The sequence below is a fragment of the Antedon mediterranea genome, chromosome 1 (genome assembly GCF_964355755.1).
Source record: "Antedon mediterranea chromosome 1, ecAntMedi1.1, whole genome shotgun sequence".
Classification (NCBI taxonomy): Eukaryota; Metazoa; Echinodermata; class Crinoidea; order Comatulida; family Antedonidae; genus Antedon; species Antedon mediterranea.
The window spans coordinates 19262887-19282029 of record NC_092670.1 but is presented as its reverse complement, the minus strand read 5'-3'; the positions used below and the strand labels follow the sequence as shown (position 1 = coordinate 19282029).

The 19143-nt window shown below is 31.1% G+C and overlaps 1 protein-coding gene across 1 annotated transcript; it reads right to left on the bottom strand.

Annotated features, from left to right (window-relative positions):
* Positions 1 to 411: 411 nt before the first annotated feature.
* On the bottom strand, positions 412 to 19057 carry LOC140060683 (kinesin-like protein KIF19). Its single transcript, XM_072106998.1, has 16 exons — positions 18997 to 19057; positions 18336 to 18502; positions 17119 to 17199; positions 14323 to 14433; positions 10679 to 10766; positions 7792 to 7928; positions 7519 to 7644; positions 6846 to 7046; positions 6620 to 6754; positions 6357 to 6479; positions 6070 to 6229; positions 5492 to 5666; positions 4021 to 5329; positions 3732 to 3891; positions 3403 to 3510; positions 412 to 3165 (listed from the first exon to the last, which is right to left on the bottom strand). Exons 2-16 carry the CDS (start codon positions 18375 to 18377, stop codon positions 3005 to 3007), a joined length of 3117 nt encoding a protein of 1038 aa, XP_071963099.1. The 5' UTR covers positions 18378 to 18502; positions 18997 to 19057; the 3' UTR covers positions 412 to 3004.
* Between the last annotated feature and the right edge of the window lie 86 nt (positions 19058 to 19143).

The following is a 19143-nucleotide window of genomic DNA, read 5'->3' as shown; positions in this document are numbered from 1 at the left end:
AATAAAGCTGTTATGACGAGTCTTTTGTCTGGTTTTCCTAGTTAATAATAAGTACAGGTCTAACCAGAATTTGTAGACATACATTATTTACATTTCAAAATAGTTTAAAGCTAGTACCGGGTAAACAACAGTTGTAATAGTAATAATAATGAAATACTTACAACCCCTTCCGCGGATGATCTGTGAAAAACCAGGCGTAGCGATAACTAGAAGCAATGCTATAATATAAAACATTGTTTATATTGACGTTTAGCCAGATATAAGAGAAACGCACTGTTGACAACGACTAGCTGCTGCTGACAATGAAAGTGTCAATGTTAATGGCGAAACTTAAAGTGCGTTAAATGCAACAGCTTGTATTTAGAAGTAGGCATGTCGTGATAAATAATAACTTATCCAAAGTCATTGATACTCAATTGAAAATCAATAATGTTTATTATTTTACACTAAAATTAATATATTTGTCCATAATAAAGTTAAACAATCAATAAAACTTTCTATTACCCTTGAATAATAATAATAATAATAATAAACAGTATTTATATAGCGCCTAATGGATCACTGACCCCTCTAGGTGCTTTACATAGGACCTTAACTAATGGTAATAAACTATCCCCCGCCGGACACCATTCCGGTATTTCTTAGTCGAGGTTTCGGGGATAATTACCAACTTTTCTATCAAGGTGTTGTTAACTTCTGTGTTTATTTGTCTTGAAAGTTGCAAGCAAGGAAATCAATCGTCAAAATATAGTATATAATAATTTCGTAATAAATTGATTTTTAAAAATTAAATTGACCTAATGTCAACTATTTCATAATTACCTGTATATAAAAAGATTCTTTGAAATAGCATAAATTAAGTTCTTTGTAACTATTTATTTACTTTACTCTTTTCTGTTTCAATAAAGACCAATACTGTACTCAAGTATACACGTACTTGATGGCAGACAGAAAAGCAACGATTTCCAATATTTTTGCAAAATCAGCCACAACATAATATAGAAAAGATGATAATATTATTTCAGTACAATATGTTGAATTTGGTTATTCGGAACTACACGGTCCCGGAACCAATCACAGCATTTTGCGAGCATGCGTATGAAGTACGTGTGCTTCAAATCCTATTGGATGCTACTGTGTATTGTGTAAAACGAATACTAACGCATAGGCCTATATTTAAATAATCGCTATTGTTACCGTATATTTTAAATTGAATAAAACCAGTTCTATCTGATACCTTGAAAAAATATAACAAAAAAACAAGTCTATAAAATACAAATTACCAATTGGAATTGGTCGGTAAGTAAACTATAAATAACATTATTGCACTACTAAATGTACCTAACTAAATACCCATGGATACAATTCATGTTTTTGTTTAACCTTATTAAAAAAATGATCTTAATGATCTATACTACTGTATTAACTGAATCAATTGTTTGACAATCCTTTTCACAAATCGAATCTTTGGCAGTATCGTTAAAAAATATCTGCGGCAGAAAATATATCATAAGTATCTTTATCAGTTTTGCCGCCTTTAGAAGAAGAAGGAAGTATGACAGACAGAAACTCGAATACGCATGCGCATAGCATGACGCTTTCGATTCGCGCGAACAAATTCGCCTAGTGGAAATAATAGGCTTCAGGGAATAACTGAAGGGTGCCATTTTATGGTCTTCACTGTATTTAAAGTACAGCCGGGTTGAAGTTGAAGCTGCAAAAGAGGAGTTTTTTTGTAGCAAGTAGCAACCATTATAAAATGGACGGATATAGTAACTAGAAATATCTTTTCACTGGAAATGATAAGATATGTTACGCCTTATAACAATATTCGTTGGTAGCCTATATTAGGCCTACATCCTAGGTTGTATATAATGGCTATTCCAATCAATTGCGCAGTTCATTATCAAACGCGAACTTTGGAAATTGGAACAATTGAATAATGTCGTGTAACTGAAAATGTGGTTTTAATTAAACTGTTTAAAAACAACCTGTTGTCTCTTACTATACAATACATCTTGTATTGGAGAATATTCATTGTTTGAACATCAATAAATCAATAATTTTTATATGAAACAACTTTTAATTAAAAAACACTTGAAAGCTAGTAAGTGTAAAACCTTGTAGAAAGTGTTAGAAATAATGCATTTTTCATAATGATGATGTTGACAAGATTATAGTGATGATGATGAAATATGTAATGATGATGATATATGTAATGATAATGACGAAGATGAAGATTCATTTCAATAGTAGGTGTCTGTTGGACGGAACCACTTATTTTATTAAATTTAAAAAAGCATCATCATGTCAATATGAGTAAATTTTCTACAAAATGATTATTATTATATAATTTGGCATATTTTCTTTAAAAAGATTAAAATTAATACAAATATTGTTCACAATTCATAGTTTTAAAAATGAAAAATATTCATCAAATTTAACACTTATAGAATAAAATATAATTTCAATGATCTTTTAAAAAAATCAAGGCATTTAGTAAAAACCAATACTGTTTAATTCTAATACTAGCCATCTAACAGTAATTATACTGCATTGTTTGGCATCAATCCAGTGTTGTTGGTCTATCAGTAATTTCTCTCCAGCACAGTTGTATGTAGAGATTTTCCATCAGCAATTTCTCTCCAGCACAGTTGCATGTAGAGATTTTCCATCAGCAATTCTCTTCAGCACGGTTGCATGTAGATATTTTTCATCAGTAAACTTCTCTCCATCACAGTTGTGTGTACAATTTCTTTCACAATGTTAAGTCAATTGAAGTGTTTGTCAATTAATAATTTCTTTCTCCACAACGCAGACTGGCAACAAACCACACTGTTGCATGCAGTGTTGGGCCGTCAGAAATTCATCTTCACTCTATCAATTGTCTTAGTACATCAGTACTACCTTGAAAAACTACATTACAATCCAAAACTTTTGAGTATTTGATTGAAACAACATCAACACTTTCAGTAACTAGATGCACTAGAAGGTTAATCCTCTCTTAGTATTTTCTGCCTCCTACTCTCTCTTGTCTTGGCATAGTAAATCCTGATATAGCAAGAGTGTTAGGCTGGTTCTTGGACACTGAGTATGTATTGCGTTTTGTTAAACGTTTATGCTGATTACCGTTTGTTGGTGTTCCATCTTGTTTATCAGATGTCACTACGATAACAAGACTTGTAATTAGAAAATTGTAATACAAATCCTAAGCAAAGAAGTATTTAAATGATTGGCGTTTTTATTATATATTATATTACTTTTTAATTTAAGTTGATTAATGGACTTTTTGGTTTTTAAGATTTTTAACTGTAATCATAAATACAGTATAAAGAAATAGGAATATTGCCTATAATCTTTGAACAACATTGAAAAAATAACACAGACTGTCTGAAGCAATACCTCGATAAGATTTTTGAATTGTTTGTCCTTTTCCTCTGTCAGTACCGGCTTGGTGAACAATAGATGGAGGTGTTGCAATGCTTTCAAAGCGACCGATGTCTTGATCAACTAAAAAGAAGAGAAAATCCATTGTCATAAATTCAATATAAATTGAAGTTAGAGTATTTTGAAGTTTTATTTTTTTGCATTTATGAGAATGCTATGGATGAATAAAAATTACAAGAGGGAAGAATAAAAAAAGAAAGAAATAGATGGAAGCATAATTCTTCAGAGTGACAGTACAGAAATTAGGTGAGTAGGATAGAAGAAACTGTTTCAAATGATTCTACCTGCATTGAGCCTGATAGAATGTTTAGTAGCCTTTGGTGGACCTCGAGTTCGGCCCTCTTGGCTCCAGTTGTACGGCTTTTGAATTGATCTTTTTGGTTGTATATGTGGTTCAGAATTAGAAGGCCTAGCTCTTATGGCAGCAGTTTTTGACTGTGTACCCTACAATTAAAAAACATTTGAGTAATAGTGTGAAGCAATTAAATTTCTATCAATAAGCAAAAAATAATTTATACTGGACAAATATAATTGAACTTCTGTTATACAAATAATAAACATCTGTTTTCCTACCTGTACATGTTCAGAAACTCGTCTGGCCCTCTTCTTTTCATCAATTTGTTTCCTTGGTGAAACTTTTGGATAGCGAATTCTTGATCCTGGAACCCCTTTATTGTAAGATGTCATGGAAACAACATCTGACCTTTCACTGATCATTGTAGCTGATGGAGACATCTTAAATGGGTTCACATTGGATTGCAATCTGTTGACCTTTGTAGGACGTACAAAAGAAGCCATAATATCGTTTTCAATATCTGACTCTGTGAGTTCATGTACTGAATTCAGAGCCAGAATCCCTCGCTCGTTATGCAAGCTTCGTTTGTCATATTTATTAAACTGATTTGATTTTCTTTTTGCTGCCACAAGAGCTATTCTATGAGTTTTTCTCATAATTTCTCTTTTGTCATTACCTTCAGTTTCGGAATCTATACTATCCAGACTCTGCATTGACTTACTGAATCTTGATTGGTCAGTATCAGTCTTTAAGTCGTTATTGAAGGGATGTTCATTCAAATCTATTAAACTTTTCGCCAATGATTTCGTATCGCTTGAGGTCTCAACCTGCAGCTTCGAGAGACCTGCCATAATGGCATGCTCACGAATCTGTTTTGATTTCGGACTAATATTGAAAACTCTTGGTTGACTAGCAACTTTTGCTGGCGATTCTTTTTCTGGTAAATCAGTTTTTTCTTTTCCATATGAATACGGTTCCGAAGCACGGATGTTTAACAAAGATGCAGCACGTTCTAACTGGTTCTCAATAGAATTGTCATCGTTTATTGCTGTTAGGTCCTCGATTGTTAATTGAGAATATTTTTCGTACATTTCTTCAAGTTCGTTTGGAATGTGAACACCGTTGTCAGTGAGCAGCATTCGTTGTTGTAGTATAATTGCTTCGCTGAGATTTTTGTTCATCTGGAATTGTGAGATTGTCACATTTTTCTGACGTATAACATTTTGATGCAATAGAGCAAATGATTTCAATTCCATGTTTTCGATCTCAAGCTCATGAACTTTGCATAGCATTTGTAAAATCTCACGTTGTTCTTGGCTGCTTACGCGCTTTGGCATTTCAGCTTCCAAACGTATTGAAATCTCCTGTGAATCTTTTATTTTTTCTTGTAGTTCTTGACTTCGATCTTTCCAATGATTTTGTTGTGCCATTAGTTTTGCGACCTCTTCACGAGCCACTGTCACTTCTAATGGTTCCATGGGCTCCGACACAAGACTTTCATTGTCGTCACTATCCAAATCTTTTCGCATACTGTATTTGCGATCACTTTTGCTATGAGTTGCTTTTCTTGTTCTTTCTTGCTCAAATCTTTTTAAAAATTAAAATGCAAATAAAATGATCCCTTGTTTTAATTTAAGTAGAGTAATTTGTTTTTATCTTATGTAATTAAAACAATAGTGAGCCTTGCTTTTGAGTACTGGAGTCTATTACATAAACATGCAGTGTTTTCTGATAAAAAAGCCTACTCACCCGGCTACAATACTTATGTACTTATTACTGTCAATGGCACGTGCAAACCGATGAGATTCCAATTCAATCAACTGTTGCCGAGTCAACATTCGCTTCTGAAAGTTCTCGGTAAGCAGGTCTCGTAACCGCTCCATTTCACTGCGATCTTGCATGATTGAAGTTCTTTCTACCTCAGCTGTAAGAAAATAGAATGATGTCAAAGTCAAAGTTATTCATTAAAAAGGCAATTACATTGAGCTCATAGTTTATGGAAAATATAAATATATAATAAAAAGCAGTATGTATGTATGTAATTTAGCCATTAGAAATATATAAAAATTTGTTTCCAAACAATTTCACAATATAAAATATAAAAATATCACATATAGTCACTAACCATATAAAAATACAAATATCAAGCCCACTATAAAAAATGGGATTGATATGTGAATTTTTATTGGTTAGTGACAACTACATATACCAGTTGACAGTATACAATGGAATCATTAGTGTTGAGGTAATTGAAGTCAAAAACTGCAATTATACTAAATACGAAAATACAAGATATAGGCCTTCCGCAGTAAAATGTTCCCCCTTACAGTGTATTTCTTGAATCCTTGATGTGGACTTTGTTTTCTGTATCTCAGACTCCTGGTCTGTGATCTTTGACTTAAGTCTTAAGATGTCTTTTCTGAGATCTGCAATAATACTGGTATACTGAGCAATGTGATAAGACACGCTCATCATGTTTGGCCGTACCTGGGAAGAAAATTATGCAAATTTTTTTAACCAATTTTATCTGCAAACATAACACAGATATTTGTAATAATGGTTGAATACACAACAAAGAAAATGATCAGCAATATAGAAATTTACAACAAGGTACCTTGGTTTTAATATTTTTAGCCCTGTCTGCATACAACAAGGTGTTCCTAGACTCTTCATAATATAAGCTGGCAGGGCTCAGGTGAGCTATCATCACTGTTCGACAATTTCCACCAAGAGAATCCTGTAAAGACAAATTATTATTGTGAACTGTAAAATTAGCAATGCAATATTTATAACATTTTTAGTGAAAAAATAAAACGAAAAAAAAAATAATGATCACAAAAGATTAGATATAGAGACTAAAAATATGAATAGACTTACTTTTAATAGGCGCGTAATTTTACTGTCTCTGTAGTTAACATACTTGCCCCCTTCACACAAAGCATTGATACAGTTGCCCAAAGCAAGTAGTGAACGATTAATATGGGCTCCTTCTATCATTCTTTTGCCCCGATTCTATAAAAAAAAGATTTGGTGAAGATTACTGTTTCTTGCCGACTGTTGTTTCATTTGAAAAAAAAATTAACAGAAATTGTTAAACATTTACTTTGGTATGCGATGCCCTCTCTGAGCCAGCCAAGTCTATCATGAACAGTTTGCCAACTTTTATACTGTGTGATATGTTGCGAGTACGACTGCGTTGTTTGACAGTAACTTGTAGTACAGCATGTGAACGTGATGAGGTCTTGTTAGCAGCTGTGGGTTCTTGGGTACGTTCTTTATTTCCCTGTACCAGTAAATTCATAATCTGATGAAGAAAGAAGTATTACGATACTGTAATATTAAAATGTGGATGTATGTCCTCAGATGAAATTTGGATTAAGCCGTCTACCAACACATATCAGCCACAGTGCAGTGCCTACCCAGATCAGCACACCTGTGGCCCTATTCACCAATTACACTTCAGATAAAATACAGTATTTCCATTAAATATTAAGTATTTCACTTAACTCAATAAATATTTAAGTATTTTCCTTAAATTGTATTCACTTAGATTGGAGATTTTTCAAAATTTTATGTTTAAAAGTGGAAATGGAGAATATAGCCACAGGAGACAATCTTCTACTGTCTTCAAATAGTGCAGAAAGGGGACTAAAACAACTTTTTATCAAATCCAAGTTCTCTTCCGATACCACTACTGAATTTCAAATGCTGCTTAAACCAAAAAGTCATTAGTTGGAGTAAAAAAGACTACCTAATTAATAACAATTTTCTATTACCTCCCGTGTAGAACGTGTTGATATTTCAGATATGCCAGCAACTTGTACATTTCCGGAAGCATCTTCGCGTAGTTCCAGTACTTCTCCCGTGGGATTCAGTAAATCTCGGATCATTTCATTATAAATCTAGAAATACACAACAAATTATAAATAAACTATATATCTATTAAGGTCCCGAAGGTCCTACTACTGTATGTCATTATAATACATTCTGAAAACCAGACTCATGGGCCGGAATTGCAAGAGTTAATGTAGAAAATGTCATTAACTGACCTCTAAATATGACATTGTGACCTTATAAATATTGTCTTCACTCTTGGATTCAATTGCCTTGAAAAGATCGTTTAGCGTACGTGCCATAATTCCTGGTTCATCATCCGTTCCAAGCATTGTATACGTTTTCCCAGCACCTATCATATAAAGAACAAATTATTTATTTATAATATTATATTTCTCCACAGTTTTATTACACAACATTATACAAAACAGTGTGTGATACCTTTTCTTTGTACTTGAATGTACAATCTTTTTTCTAAATTAGCATAAAATATTGCATTTTTATATGTACATTGATTATTTACCTCCGCCAAGGAGGTATATGTAATCGGTAGCGTGTGTTTGTCTGTTTGTCTGTTTGTATGTTTGTATGTTTGTATGTTTGTATGTTTGTATGTTTGTATGTTTGTATGTTTGTATGTTTGTCTGTTTGTCTGTTTGTCTGTTTGTCTGTTTGTCTGTTTGTCTGTTTGTCTGTTTGTATGTTTGTATGTTTGTCTGTTTGTCTGTTTGTCTGTCTGTCTGTCTGTCTGTCTGTCTGTCTGTCTGTCTGTCTGTCTGTCTGTCTGTCTGTTTGTTTTTTAGCAGGATTACTCAAAAAGTAATTACAAGATCTTTACCAAAATGAATGTACAGATAGATATGTGGTCAAGGACAATTCCATTAAATTTTGGGACCATTTCGGACCACGGTCCCAATTCTGACCAATTTTTAGTATACTTTTCAGACCTACTAGTGTTAAAAGATAGGAAACATTTTTTCAAAAGCCGGCGAGCAGTCTTAAAGTAACAAGTAAACTTTAATTGCATTTTCTCGAAAACTACTTGTCCAAAAAACTTCATTTTTCTACAAGAGGCAAGAGTTATAATTTCTGATTCGTAATTTTAAAACATAATTTGATTTAATGGGCACGTTTTTTTATGCGAGTAGTTTAAAAAAACCTATTTCTTTTCAAATTCACTCGTTTGATTTTCGCGTTGCTGTTCTATTGTTAGTCAACTGAAGCTATTGTTAATTGTTGAAAGGCTTGTTACATAACCATTACACCAAACTCGCATACACATGCTTGTAGTGAAATTAGCCTAAATCAGAAACAGCATTAAGACACACACAAATATATATATATTTTTTTTTAATACCGGAGAAATCTGATGTAGGAGAATTTTACTGTAGGCGGAGGTATGCACTCCCGGAGTGGCTTTCTAGTTAATACTGTAGTAACTTTTCTTTATCAATTATTGTATATCCTCGAGTACTGTATAATACCACTTCAGGTCTAACCCCACCCCCCTACTTTAAGTATAGTCCCAGTATTGACTTATGGTCTGATGTATAGCCTCTGTCTAGCGAGTTCAGGTGAGGTTTTACAAGAAATGCTTACCAATAATTTTTTTTCCCTGAACCAGGGTTTCCCCGGGTATACTAGTCTCACCCCAAAAAGTAGGGGGGTGGGATTATATCAGACGATATACGGTAATAATGAATTGATTCATATCAAGATTAAGTGGCAAAACTATCTAATTTGGAAAGAACATTAACGGAAGTTACAATCAACAGAAACAATGGACTAAATTCATAACATTTATTTTTCTTAAACTTGAAGGAAGAACATGAAAATACACTGACCTAGAGAAACAGAGTTCCTACTGAGCTATGTTTTATCTGGGCTTAATGCTCCCCAGCTGTGGGTCTTAACCCAACAAGCCTAGTTAATTCAGACAAATTCCCTTAGAACAATGTATGGTTTGTCCCCCGAACATGCCGTGTATGACCTTCTGACCTGCCTAATTGCACAGAGAATCAGGAGATTAGACAAGATCCTAAAAATACTTGAACAAGTAATCAGTAAACTAAGCTATGGATCTCCTGCATAGGGTTCTTACTGTGTCTTAATTCTTAATTTGATTATCGTAATTTGGTTGACCATTAGACAAATATCAAGTTACTTTACATGCCTTTCCAAGGCTTCATCTGAAAGCTTATTAAGATAATTATCTAATTTGTTTTGTGGATCAGAAATAATTTGATTATAAAATCAGGTTTTTACTTTCAAATTATATATGTAAGTTTCATTTAGAGTACATTTTACATCACCTATGAGAAGTAAAATGATGCATACAGTAAGATTGGGACTTAGATGCTGAAATTGGAATATGGGTATTTTACAAGAATTTAGAATTGTTGTACACAACAGCAACATTATGAAAATTATTTATAATAGTATTCCTACTATAAGATTGTTTCAATACATATTTTCATAAAGTTTAATATCAATCATTACAATAATGCACTTTATTAATTGTTCATCATAAAAAGTTAATTCAATATTGATAATTACAGCAGAAGAATCTTAGTCATTGTCATACATTTTCTAATTCTTTTTTTTTAATTAACAAAACAATATTTACAATACTAATAGTCATTCTACTTTAGATTGTTTCAATTTACATATTTTTATAAAGTTCAATTAATATCCTTTAATTCATTAAAATAATGCATTTTAATAATTTATTAAATATCATCTTAAAAAGTCAATTTAATATTGATAATTACTGTAGAGGAAAGTTAATCATAGTCATGCATTTTCTAAGTCTTGTTTTTTTTAAATTTACCAATATCGATTAATTTCATCTTCAAAGCATCTTTTAATTAGTTCCGTATGTTTTCTTTCCATTATCATCAATTAAATTTTGATTATCCGAAGAACCACAATATTGCAATTTAATATCCTTGCTATTATTAGAAACTTGGAGTGTTTTTATAACAATTAATATCATCTTATATCTCTGACAGAACACAAAGTAAACACGGACTCAAAAGTAGGTTACGATATTAAACAATATTGCAATGGTGATTGTTAAAAAAAAAAACACAGAAATCTCACCTGTGGCTCCATAAGCAAAAACTGTAGCATTCAACCCCTCGGTGACATCATCTATTAAAATTTTAGCCGTCTTTTGATAGACTTCCTCCTGTCAAAAACAAGTGAAAAACGAATAATGCTCCAGTGTAATAACATGAAAGTATTACCAAAAGAGCACTGGTGGTAACCCCCTCCCACCTAAAAAAAAAGAAGATTAGTAGAAAAGTTTCAAATGATCTTGTAAATTATATCACAACCTATTGTACATATCATTTATTTGCAAACTATTTGTAAGCGTTCTTTCAATATTATACAAAATAATGAATGTTTATGAATGTAATCGTACAAATAATGGCATGAGGTGAATGATGAAAGGTTATATTGCAACGAGGGGAAGCCAAGTTGAAATATAAACTTTTATCATTCATTCATTTGGGAATATCACTGCCATATTTTGGGATATCACTGCCATATTTGGGCACATCACGCTTTTGTTTATCAAACTAGTTTGATAGTGTAGACAGAGCTTTATATGATTTTGGAAGGCAGGTAAGAGTTAGCCAAGGCGGGTCAAGAAAATGAGGGATAATTAAAAAAAAAAAAAGATAATAATAACAAAAGTTGATCATTTTATTTTAGCTGTCAAAAGGTGGGAATTTACCTCAAACAGTATCTCAGAAGAATCCACACTCATTATTGTTTTACTTTAATAGTCTAAACGAATAAGGGAGACATTGTAGAAGAATCAAACTGGAATTTTATTAGAGAAATAAAAAAAAAATGGGATGTTATATTATCATTGTTATGTCCCATATTTTACTGTTACTATAACAACTAAGTACATCATGCCATTAAAAAGACAAGAAATAATTGATTAACCTTGTTCCTTTTGTCATGTAACTCTATTATAGCAATGTGTTGCTAATAATTTTGTTATCATATTATTAAAGCAGTCATGTATTGAACATAATGGTCATTTATATGGCATCAAGAAAATATTAGATGTGGGCAAATGGTGTTAAAACTGACAAGATAATTATGTGAACTTGTAAATAAATTATTAATTTTTAAAAACAATTTCAACATGATGACATTTCATGATGATAAACGAAATAACAAGTCTCAAATACACTAGCAACATTTTGATAAAAATTGAATTTTATTATATTATCAGTGTGGGTGGTGGGAAAGGATTTCCTGAGAGTGGTTATATAAACAGTTTCATTAAGCTTTATAAGCAAGTTGTTAGTTAAAAAAATATATGTAGTAAGATACAAAAAAAAAGATGTGCCCATATATGGACATGATGATATCATATCACTACCATATTTGACCATATCACTACCACATGTGGGCACATCACACTTTAGTGTCGAACTAGTTTGTAGTGTAGACAGAGCTTTACGAGTGTTTTTTAACCTAATACACTAAAACTAATTTAAATGGAGAAGCAGTATCATTAAAATTGTGAACATTTAAAATAATATACAGGTGTGAAAGCTTTCATTCAATAACAACATTATTTCTATGTACAGATCTTTCGCTGTATTTGAAGTGTATAGAGTGGCTGGCAACATGTAACATGGTAACCACACATTGTTAACAATGATTAAGAGTGTCCTTGCATCTGACAATCCAAACTAAACCTTAAAAATGGAGAAGAAACTTAAGTGAACAAGTAAAACAATACATTAAAAGCTTTTATTCAATAATAATAAGCGTCGAGTTTGTATACATAGTTCATTCGCTGTGTTTGATGTGTGTTAAATGGCTGGCGACAGTGAGTTAATTACATCGTGAAGTATAAAGGTGTTCAAATAGATCAACTTAATCAAACTACACAATCTACACATTTAAAGCCGGTACCATTAAGCTAAATTTGACAAGTATCCATTAAAAATTATATTCCGGAACCTTTCAGTTGACGGCATCCGATTGGTTAATCTCTGGTCTATAGTTATTGTCATGCCCTCGATCTACAACCCGGCTAAACTGTGCATGTCTGTTTTCTCTATCTTCTTCTTTAATACAATACAATCAAAATCCACATGCGCAACGATTGCGTAGCTAGCCCTAGCCTCTATAGCCTACAATGATTAATTTGTGTATGAGTTGACTTAGAAAATTTAGTACCTTTAGCGAGACAGAAATATGAAGAAATATTTATTGCATTGTCCTTAGTGACCTGGAGACTCGGGTGGAGACTATACTATATCCCGAAGTCAGTAAATATTTGTATACTGATAGATATAAAACAGTGTACAGAAATAATGAAATGTTTTAAAAGTAGATAATAAGACAATCAAATCATAGTAAAAGTTCATAGGGCTCGTTCAAGCTTAGTTATTAACCCAGGTGAATAGGTTTCATGTCACTTCGGTACATAGGAAATATCTTACTTATACACAGGCTTGTAATTTTTAATCTTTTAGCCACTTTTTATTTGAGATTCTTTTGTGTTGTTGTAGTGCTATTTTTCTGTGTATTTTTACTGTTCTATTGATATTATATAATATGCCAGTTTTCAAAACAAATTTCTGTTAACGTACTTATAAATGGAAAAATAAAGATACTATGACCTCCATGTGACTATGAGGTGAATAAGTTTAATATACTGTAGGCACAGTTACCACTTCTTCATAGGAACCACCTTTTATGCTTATTATGCATCAATAATTTCTATAGAATTACCGTTTTTTATTTTGGTTATTATTCTGAAACGAAAGATTACCATTATCATAGATCTACAAAATACAACAGGGCCTGGATTTTATTGTACCCATTAAAAATAAAACATATCTTTCTTTTAAGGGCTGTTATTGTGTGCAGCATGTATTTATTACTCTTCGTTACAATAAACATAATATTAACTGAGGTATAAAGTAGACACTAAAACACAATTTCAGAATCTTTATATCAATTATAGTTCTGTCATTAAAAAAAATGTTGTTAAACCAATTTAATTAGATGGTTATGTTCAAACTGCAGATTGATGGAATGGGATTGTATAATATAAATTATTGTCGGTAGACATAATACGTGCTTGATGTCGGTAGACATAATACGTGCTTGACAATGTTACTAGTAAAAATCTATAAAACATTGTTAACAGTAGGCGGAAAATCATATTGTCAATATTAAGAGGAAAATAGCACAGTACGCTATTATTGTAGTATTCTCAACCTTACTCAATAAAATCAATTCAATGAGAGATACACAATAAAATAATAATCTTATTGTATGTACTATGGATAGGATATGAGCCATACAAATCGTAATAAGTCATTTGAAAAAAATTGTTTCTTTTACTCAATTTTACAATTTATATAATATACAAATAATGTGCAATGGCAGAAAATTGTCATGAAGTTAAAATGGAACATTTAATCTTTCACTGAATGAAAATAAAAATTGTGCCATTGTATAAATATCAAAACAATTCGTTATTTGTTCCCTATACATCCAAAGTTAGATCCTTATCGTGATTTCATATACAGACAGGTAACAAGAAATAATGCGAACATAACAAATTTGCACTTAAAAACAAAACAAACATAAAACAAAAACTCTTGATGTTACTTGATGTGGAGTATTTAATATGATGTGACCACAATTCTCCAAATGACAAAGAAATACTTAGGTGTTATATTCTAATGTTACTGTACCTGTTTAGACTTGATATCAAACGCTTCGTCAAATGCATACTGCTTTTCCCGAGAACGATTTACTCGGAGAACATCATCAGGATCCTCGGCTGGGTCCATCAACACCACCATCTAGACACAAACAATCACAATAATGCTTGTCATAGTGGGAAAAAATCATTTTAGAATTCATAAAAAAAATGAGAACTTTGTAACTGTGTAAGTTTTAATCAAGTGTGAAGTTTTTTCTGAAGAATAATAAAAAATAATGTCAATTGTTTTCATTCAAATGTAAATTGTAAGAAATATAAATGTATTATATATCCTAATATCTTAACAAGGAAAACAAAAATATTCAATTTTTGATGAATAAAGTGTATCTACAGTATGTCAATATAAAACACAATATTAATTTATGTACTGTACATGTAGTCTAGTTGAAATGTTTTATACGAATTAAAAACATCAATTAACAAAGTTACAAAATCTATCTTACATAAAAGTGCTAAAGGTAATTATTATTTCAAAAAAAGGTTCAAACAATATTGTGGACAAATTATTTAAAGTAGTTTGTTCAAATTTGTTTTTAATCATATAATTTCTTCAGTTGACGTCAGTTTAAATCAAATGTGATTACTATACTATTAACATTCCACCAATTAAATCCTTTTAAGGAATTTTCCAACAATATGAATCTATTATTACTACCATGTGTATGGAATTAGTTGCTATGGAAATACCGTGTTTTTTAATCAAAACACTGCAACAGGGAATTTGAAGACCAGAGTAGCCTACGGTTATCAATTTAAGTGAACTGGACAAGTATACAGTGGTCATATTCACCATTCTCTTAGTACTAAGTATTTCAATTAGGTAAATAAATATGTACAGTAAGGAGTTACTTAGATATATTTGTTTGTGTGTTTCTCTGTGATGGTTAGATATATTTTTGTGTGTGTTTCCCTGTGATGGTGAATATGTCCACCTTCAATTTAAGACTGGTAATTAAGAGTTTTGAACATTTTTTTTATTCAATATTTTACACAGAGGAGCCTCACAAGATGAAAAAACCTTAGCTTCAAAGCACCTCAGATAACTAATACAAAAAATCTTATTTCAAATAATTGGGAGTTCAATCATTTATATTCAAATTCTATAGCTATTTTACATTATAATTATATTAATTGTTGTTTATTATATACCGTTGCGTCAACAACAATTACTAAACCATAATCAAAATAAAAACATATAGAAATACAATACAAATAATATGATAATGTAATGAGATACAAAATAAGCATAACCCTAACAAAAAAGAACAAACATTAGTACAAAAAAAAGTGAAAGTTAGAGTTAAAGCTGATAAAACTGTGTATGTGTAAGAAAATGTGTATAGGTGGTAAACTAATTTAAATTAGAGAGAGTTATTGGAGAGGGACATTGGAGCAGGGTTTATTTTACAACTCCCTGATTGGAGGAAGCCTTTAGGGGGAATGGCAGTAGGTTGCTTTGAGGTTGCTTGGGGTAGGCGCTATATGAAAAAATTCCAGTTATATGCAATTAATATTATTTTGCTATCAAATATAACGCAAACACCTGTCTTTAATGTCTCGTTGTAATTGCATAGGGCGTAAATAAATATGTGACGTCAAAATCTTCATGCTCCAAAAGACAAGACATTGTGCTTGAAGGAAACGTTTTTGTTCCGCAACTGATCTGGTGCGATTAATCAATCAGGAAAAACGTCATGTCAGTTCCGCGCATAAGAGAGTCTATGTGATACCCAACAGCAAACCAGAAAATATGTCAAAATAAATTGGATGTTATGAAGATCAAAAGCCATAACCAGGCTTATGTGAAATTAATTTAAATTTATTGAATTTCTGTTAAGGCAATTTACAGAACAAGTTAACAAATAATCTTGCATTAGAGATAATCGTTTGACTGTGAACTAACTGTGATGTAGAAAGGAGTTAAGGAAACTGGTCAGATGTTATTTTGGCTTAAATCATCAGTGAAACCTTGGTATGAATGGCAGGCTAGTGATGTGAACAGTAGGCAGTGGGTTCAAGACCCACAAGAGATTCAAGAGAATTCAAGATTCAAGAAATTTTATTTGTCCATAAAATTCACTTTGCTTGGTAGATTAAAACAACAGTATAGCAACAATTTAAAAACGTGCAGTATGATAACAGATTAAAAATACAAGATAAAAAGTTAAAAATACTGTTAAAAATGTAAAACTATTAAAAATTGCATTAACGTCTTACATTAGAATTAAAAATATGAATGCTATTTACAACGAAGGATTTTCTAGAGAATAAGTAGGTCTACAGTGACAGTGTAATTATGACATCACACTTTAATATTTTGATCAAGTTTTCATTCGATAAACCAATAGATAAAAGAAAAAGGTTAAAGTTATCTTTTACTGGTAAATGTACTATATTAAAGATGTATTTTCCCCTAAAAACATGAAAAATGAAGATTAATAAAATCAGACTTTAAATGGGCCATTTTTCAGTTTTAATAAAGTTATTCTGTTCTGTAAATTTCTTCTTAAACAAAAACAATTATTATTTCACTTATAAAAGACAAAAGAAAGATTTAATTTTAACCAAAAACCATTTAAGACAATTTAAGTATTTTTTGCTTTAAATTACTTTGTTTTAGGTAAATATTTTTTTTTTCGGTCCAGTTTTTGTTTAAAGTGAATAACTATTATGTGACATTAAAATGGCATATTAAAAAAAAATTGAGAAAAAAAATTTCTTCGGGGGGACAATACATCTTTAAATTTTAGTATCCATAACTTACATTTGATTCTATGGTGTGTGCAATTGTTGACGCCCCAGCTTCTATTTCTGATGGCATCAACGGACGAATACGGACAGCAACCTGTATGAAATGTCAAAATGCTTAACTTTATTTTAAAAGTCTGAACAGTAATCAATAATTCCGCAAAAGTAAGTTGGATAAATATATTTTGTTAAAGCTATTAAATATAACTCAACAAATATAAGCCACTTATAAGGAATCATAATCAAACAAAATGGGTAAATAAAAAGATACTCAAATCTATTGAATAGATTACATGATCAAACACACAGTGTTCGTAGGATAAGGGGTTTAAATGCAAAAGAGGTATAAAATGTCTTTTGGACTTTGACAATTATATATAAAAGAATTTATAAAATCAGACAATACAGTCATTCACTGTCTCTATACAGTCTCATATCAATTAATAAAACATGATTTAACATTTTTATTATAAATAAATAAAAATATTGTATAAATTATAGTAAACTATGTTTTTTAATTTGTAAATTGTCATTTTGATAATTTTTGTTACATGATCTTACAAAATCTTGGATAAATATATTTAGTTCTTGTCCTAATAATATTAAAACATGTTTTTTATTACTTTTCACCAACACCAAGGAATTAAAAAAATCTAAAAGTTCAGTTGTTTTGCCCATAACTGCTTGTCTGTTTCTGGCTGTTAGATTTACTAGGATAGCAAATGCCCTGGTGTTAATTAAAGTTACTTAGTTTGAATGAGAACGTATTCCCATACTTCAGTTCTGGTGCTGGCAAATTTTACAATTCTAATATTCCTGTTTGTTTGCACTTTTTAAATCTATAACCATTAACCATTATAATTATTACATAAGTTACAGTAAACTACGTTTTATATGTTTAATTTGTAAATTGTCTTCGATGGAAATTTTACATTATCTCACAAAATTTTTTGATAAAAACATAGTTCTTGTAATATATAATATTAAAACATGTTGTTTTATTACCAAGTTTTCACCAACCAAAAGAATTTAAAATATCTAAAACTTCAGTTGTTTTGTCTATAATTGCCTGTTTTTATTAATTAACCAGTTAATTAGTCTCATACTCCAGTTTACCATTTTCCCCTTTTGTTTGCACTTTTTAAATCTAAAACCATTACCAATTATATCTAATACAGAAACAAATATTAATAGTAATGATAATAAAGATATTGTCAAAAAAAAATATCTTACCGTAAATTGCATGTCCTTCCATTCCGAGTTTTTAATTGCCATGGTGATCGTCACCACCTTTAATAGCTTGTTAGGTCATCGTGCAGATTTTGTTTAGTACTATTACTGTACGACTTTAAATGTTGGAATGAAACTATCAAGTTTCAAGCTAAGCCATGGTAAGTTGTCTGAAAATAGAAAAAATGCTATATAAATATAAAGTTGTTGGTTAAAGCCTGAAAAATAAAGTTGAGAACAAAAACTTATACATCATTTTGTAGATTTATTTAAGATTCATTTCACAATTTATTATTTGCACAGAAAAAGACAGAATGACATTTATATATTACCACAATTCCTGCAAGTTATTAGGTTAAATGTATCATACAAATACATGCAATAATGTACAAAAGTATAAGATGAATGAATAACAATTTCTGCAAAGAACCAACTGAGCTGCGCCAAACAACTTTGATGGATAAACCAACTCACACAGCAAGTGGTCGTCTTAAGCACTACTTAAAATACAACGTGAGCTAATGATCTGGTGGCCTAAGTATGGAGATAACTTTTACGACCACAAAACGTGTTGCAATTACAGATTTAAGCATAAACATCAACTAAATGATTAATTTAAGTAATGTTGTATTAGATGAAGAATACAGAAATATAGGTAACTTACAACTACTGTTGTTTATTCTGTATAATCTTCGTACACCTGTGTCTCTGCCAGTTAGTTTATCGTCGCCTTGTATATTATTGTTATGTAGAGCGCCACCAATCTTAATTTTACAACGTTTGTCTTACTTGAGTACTGTTGCTCACTTTA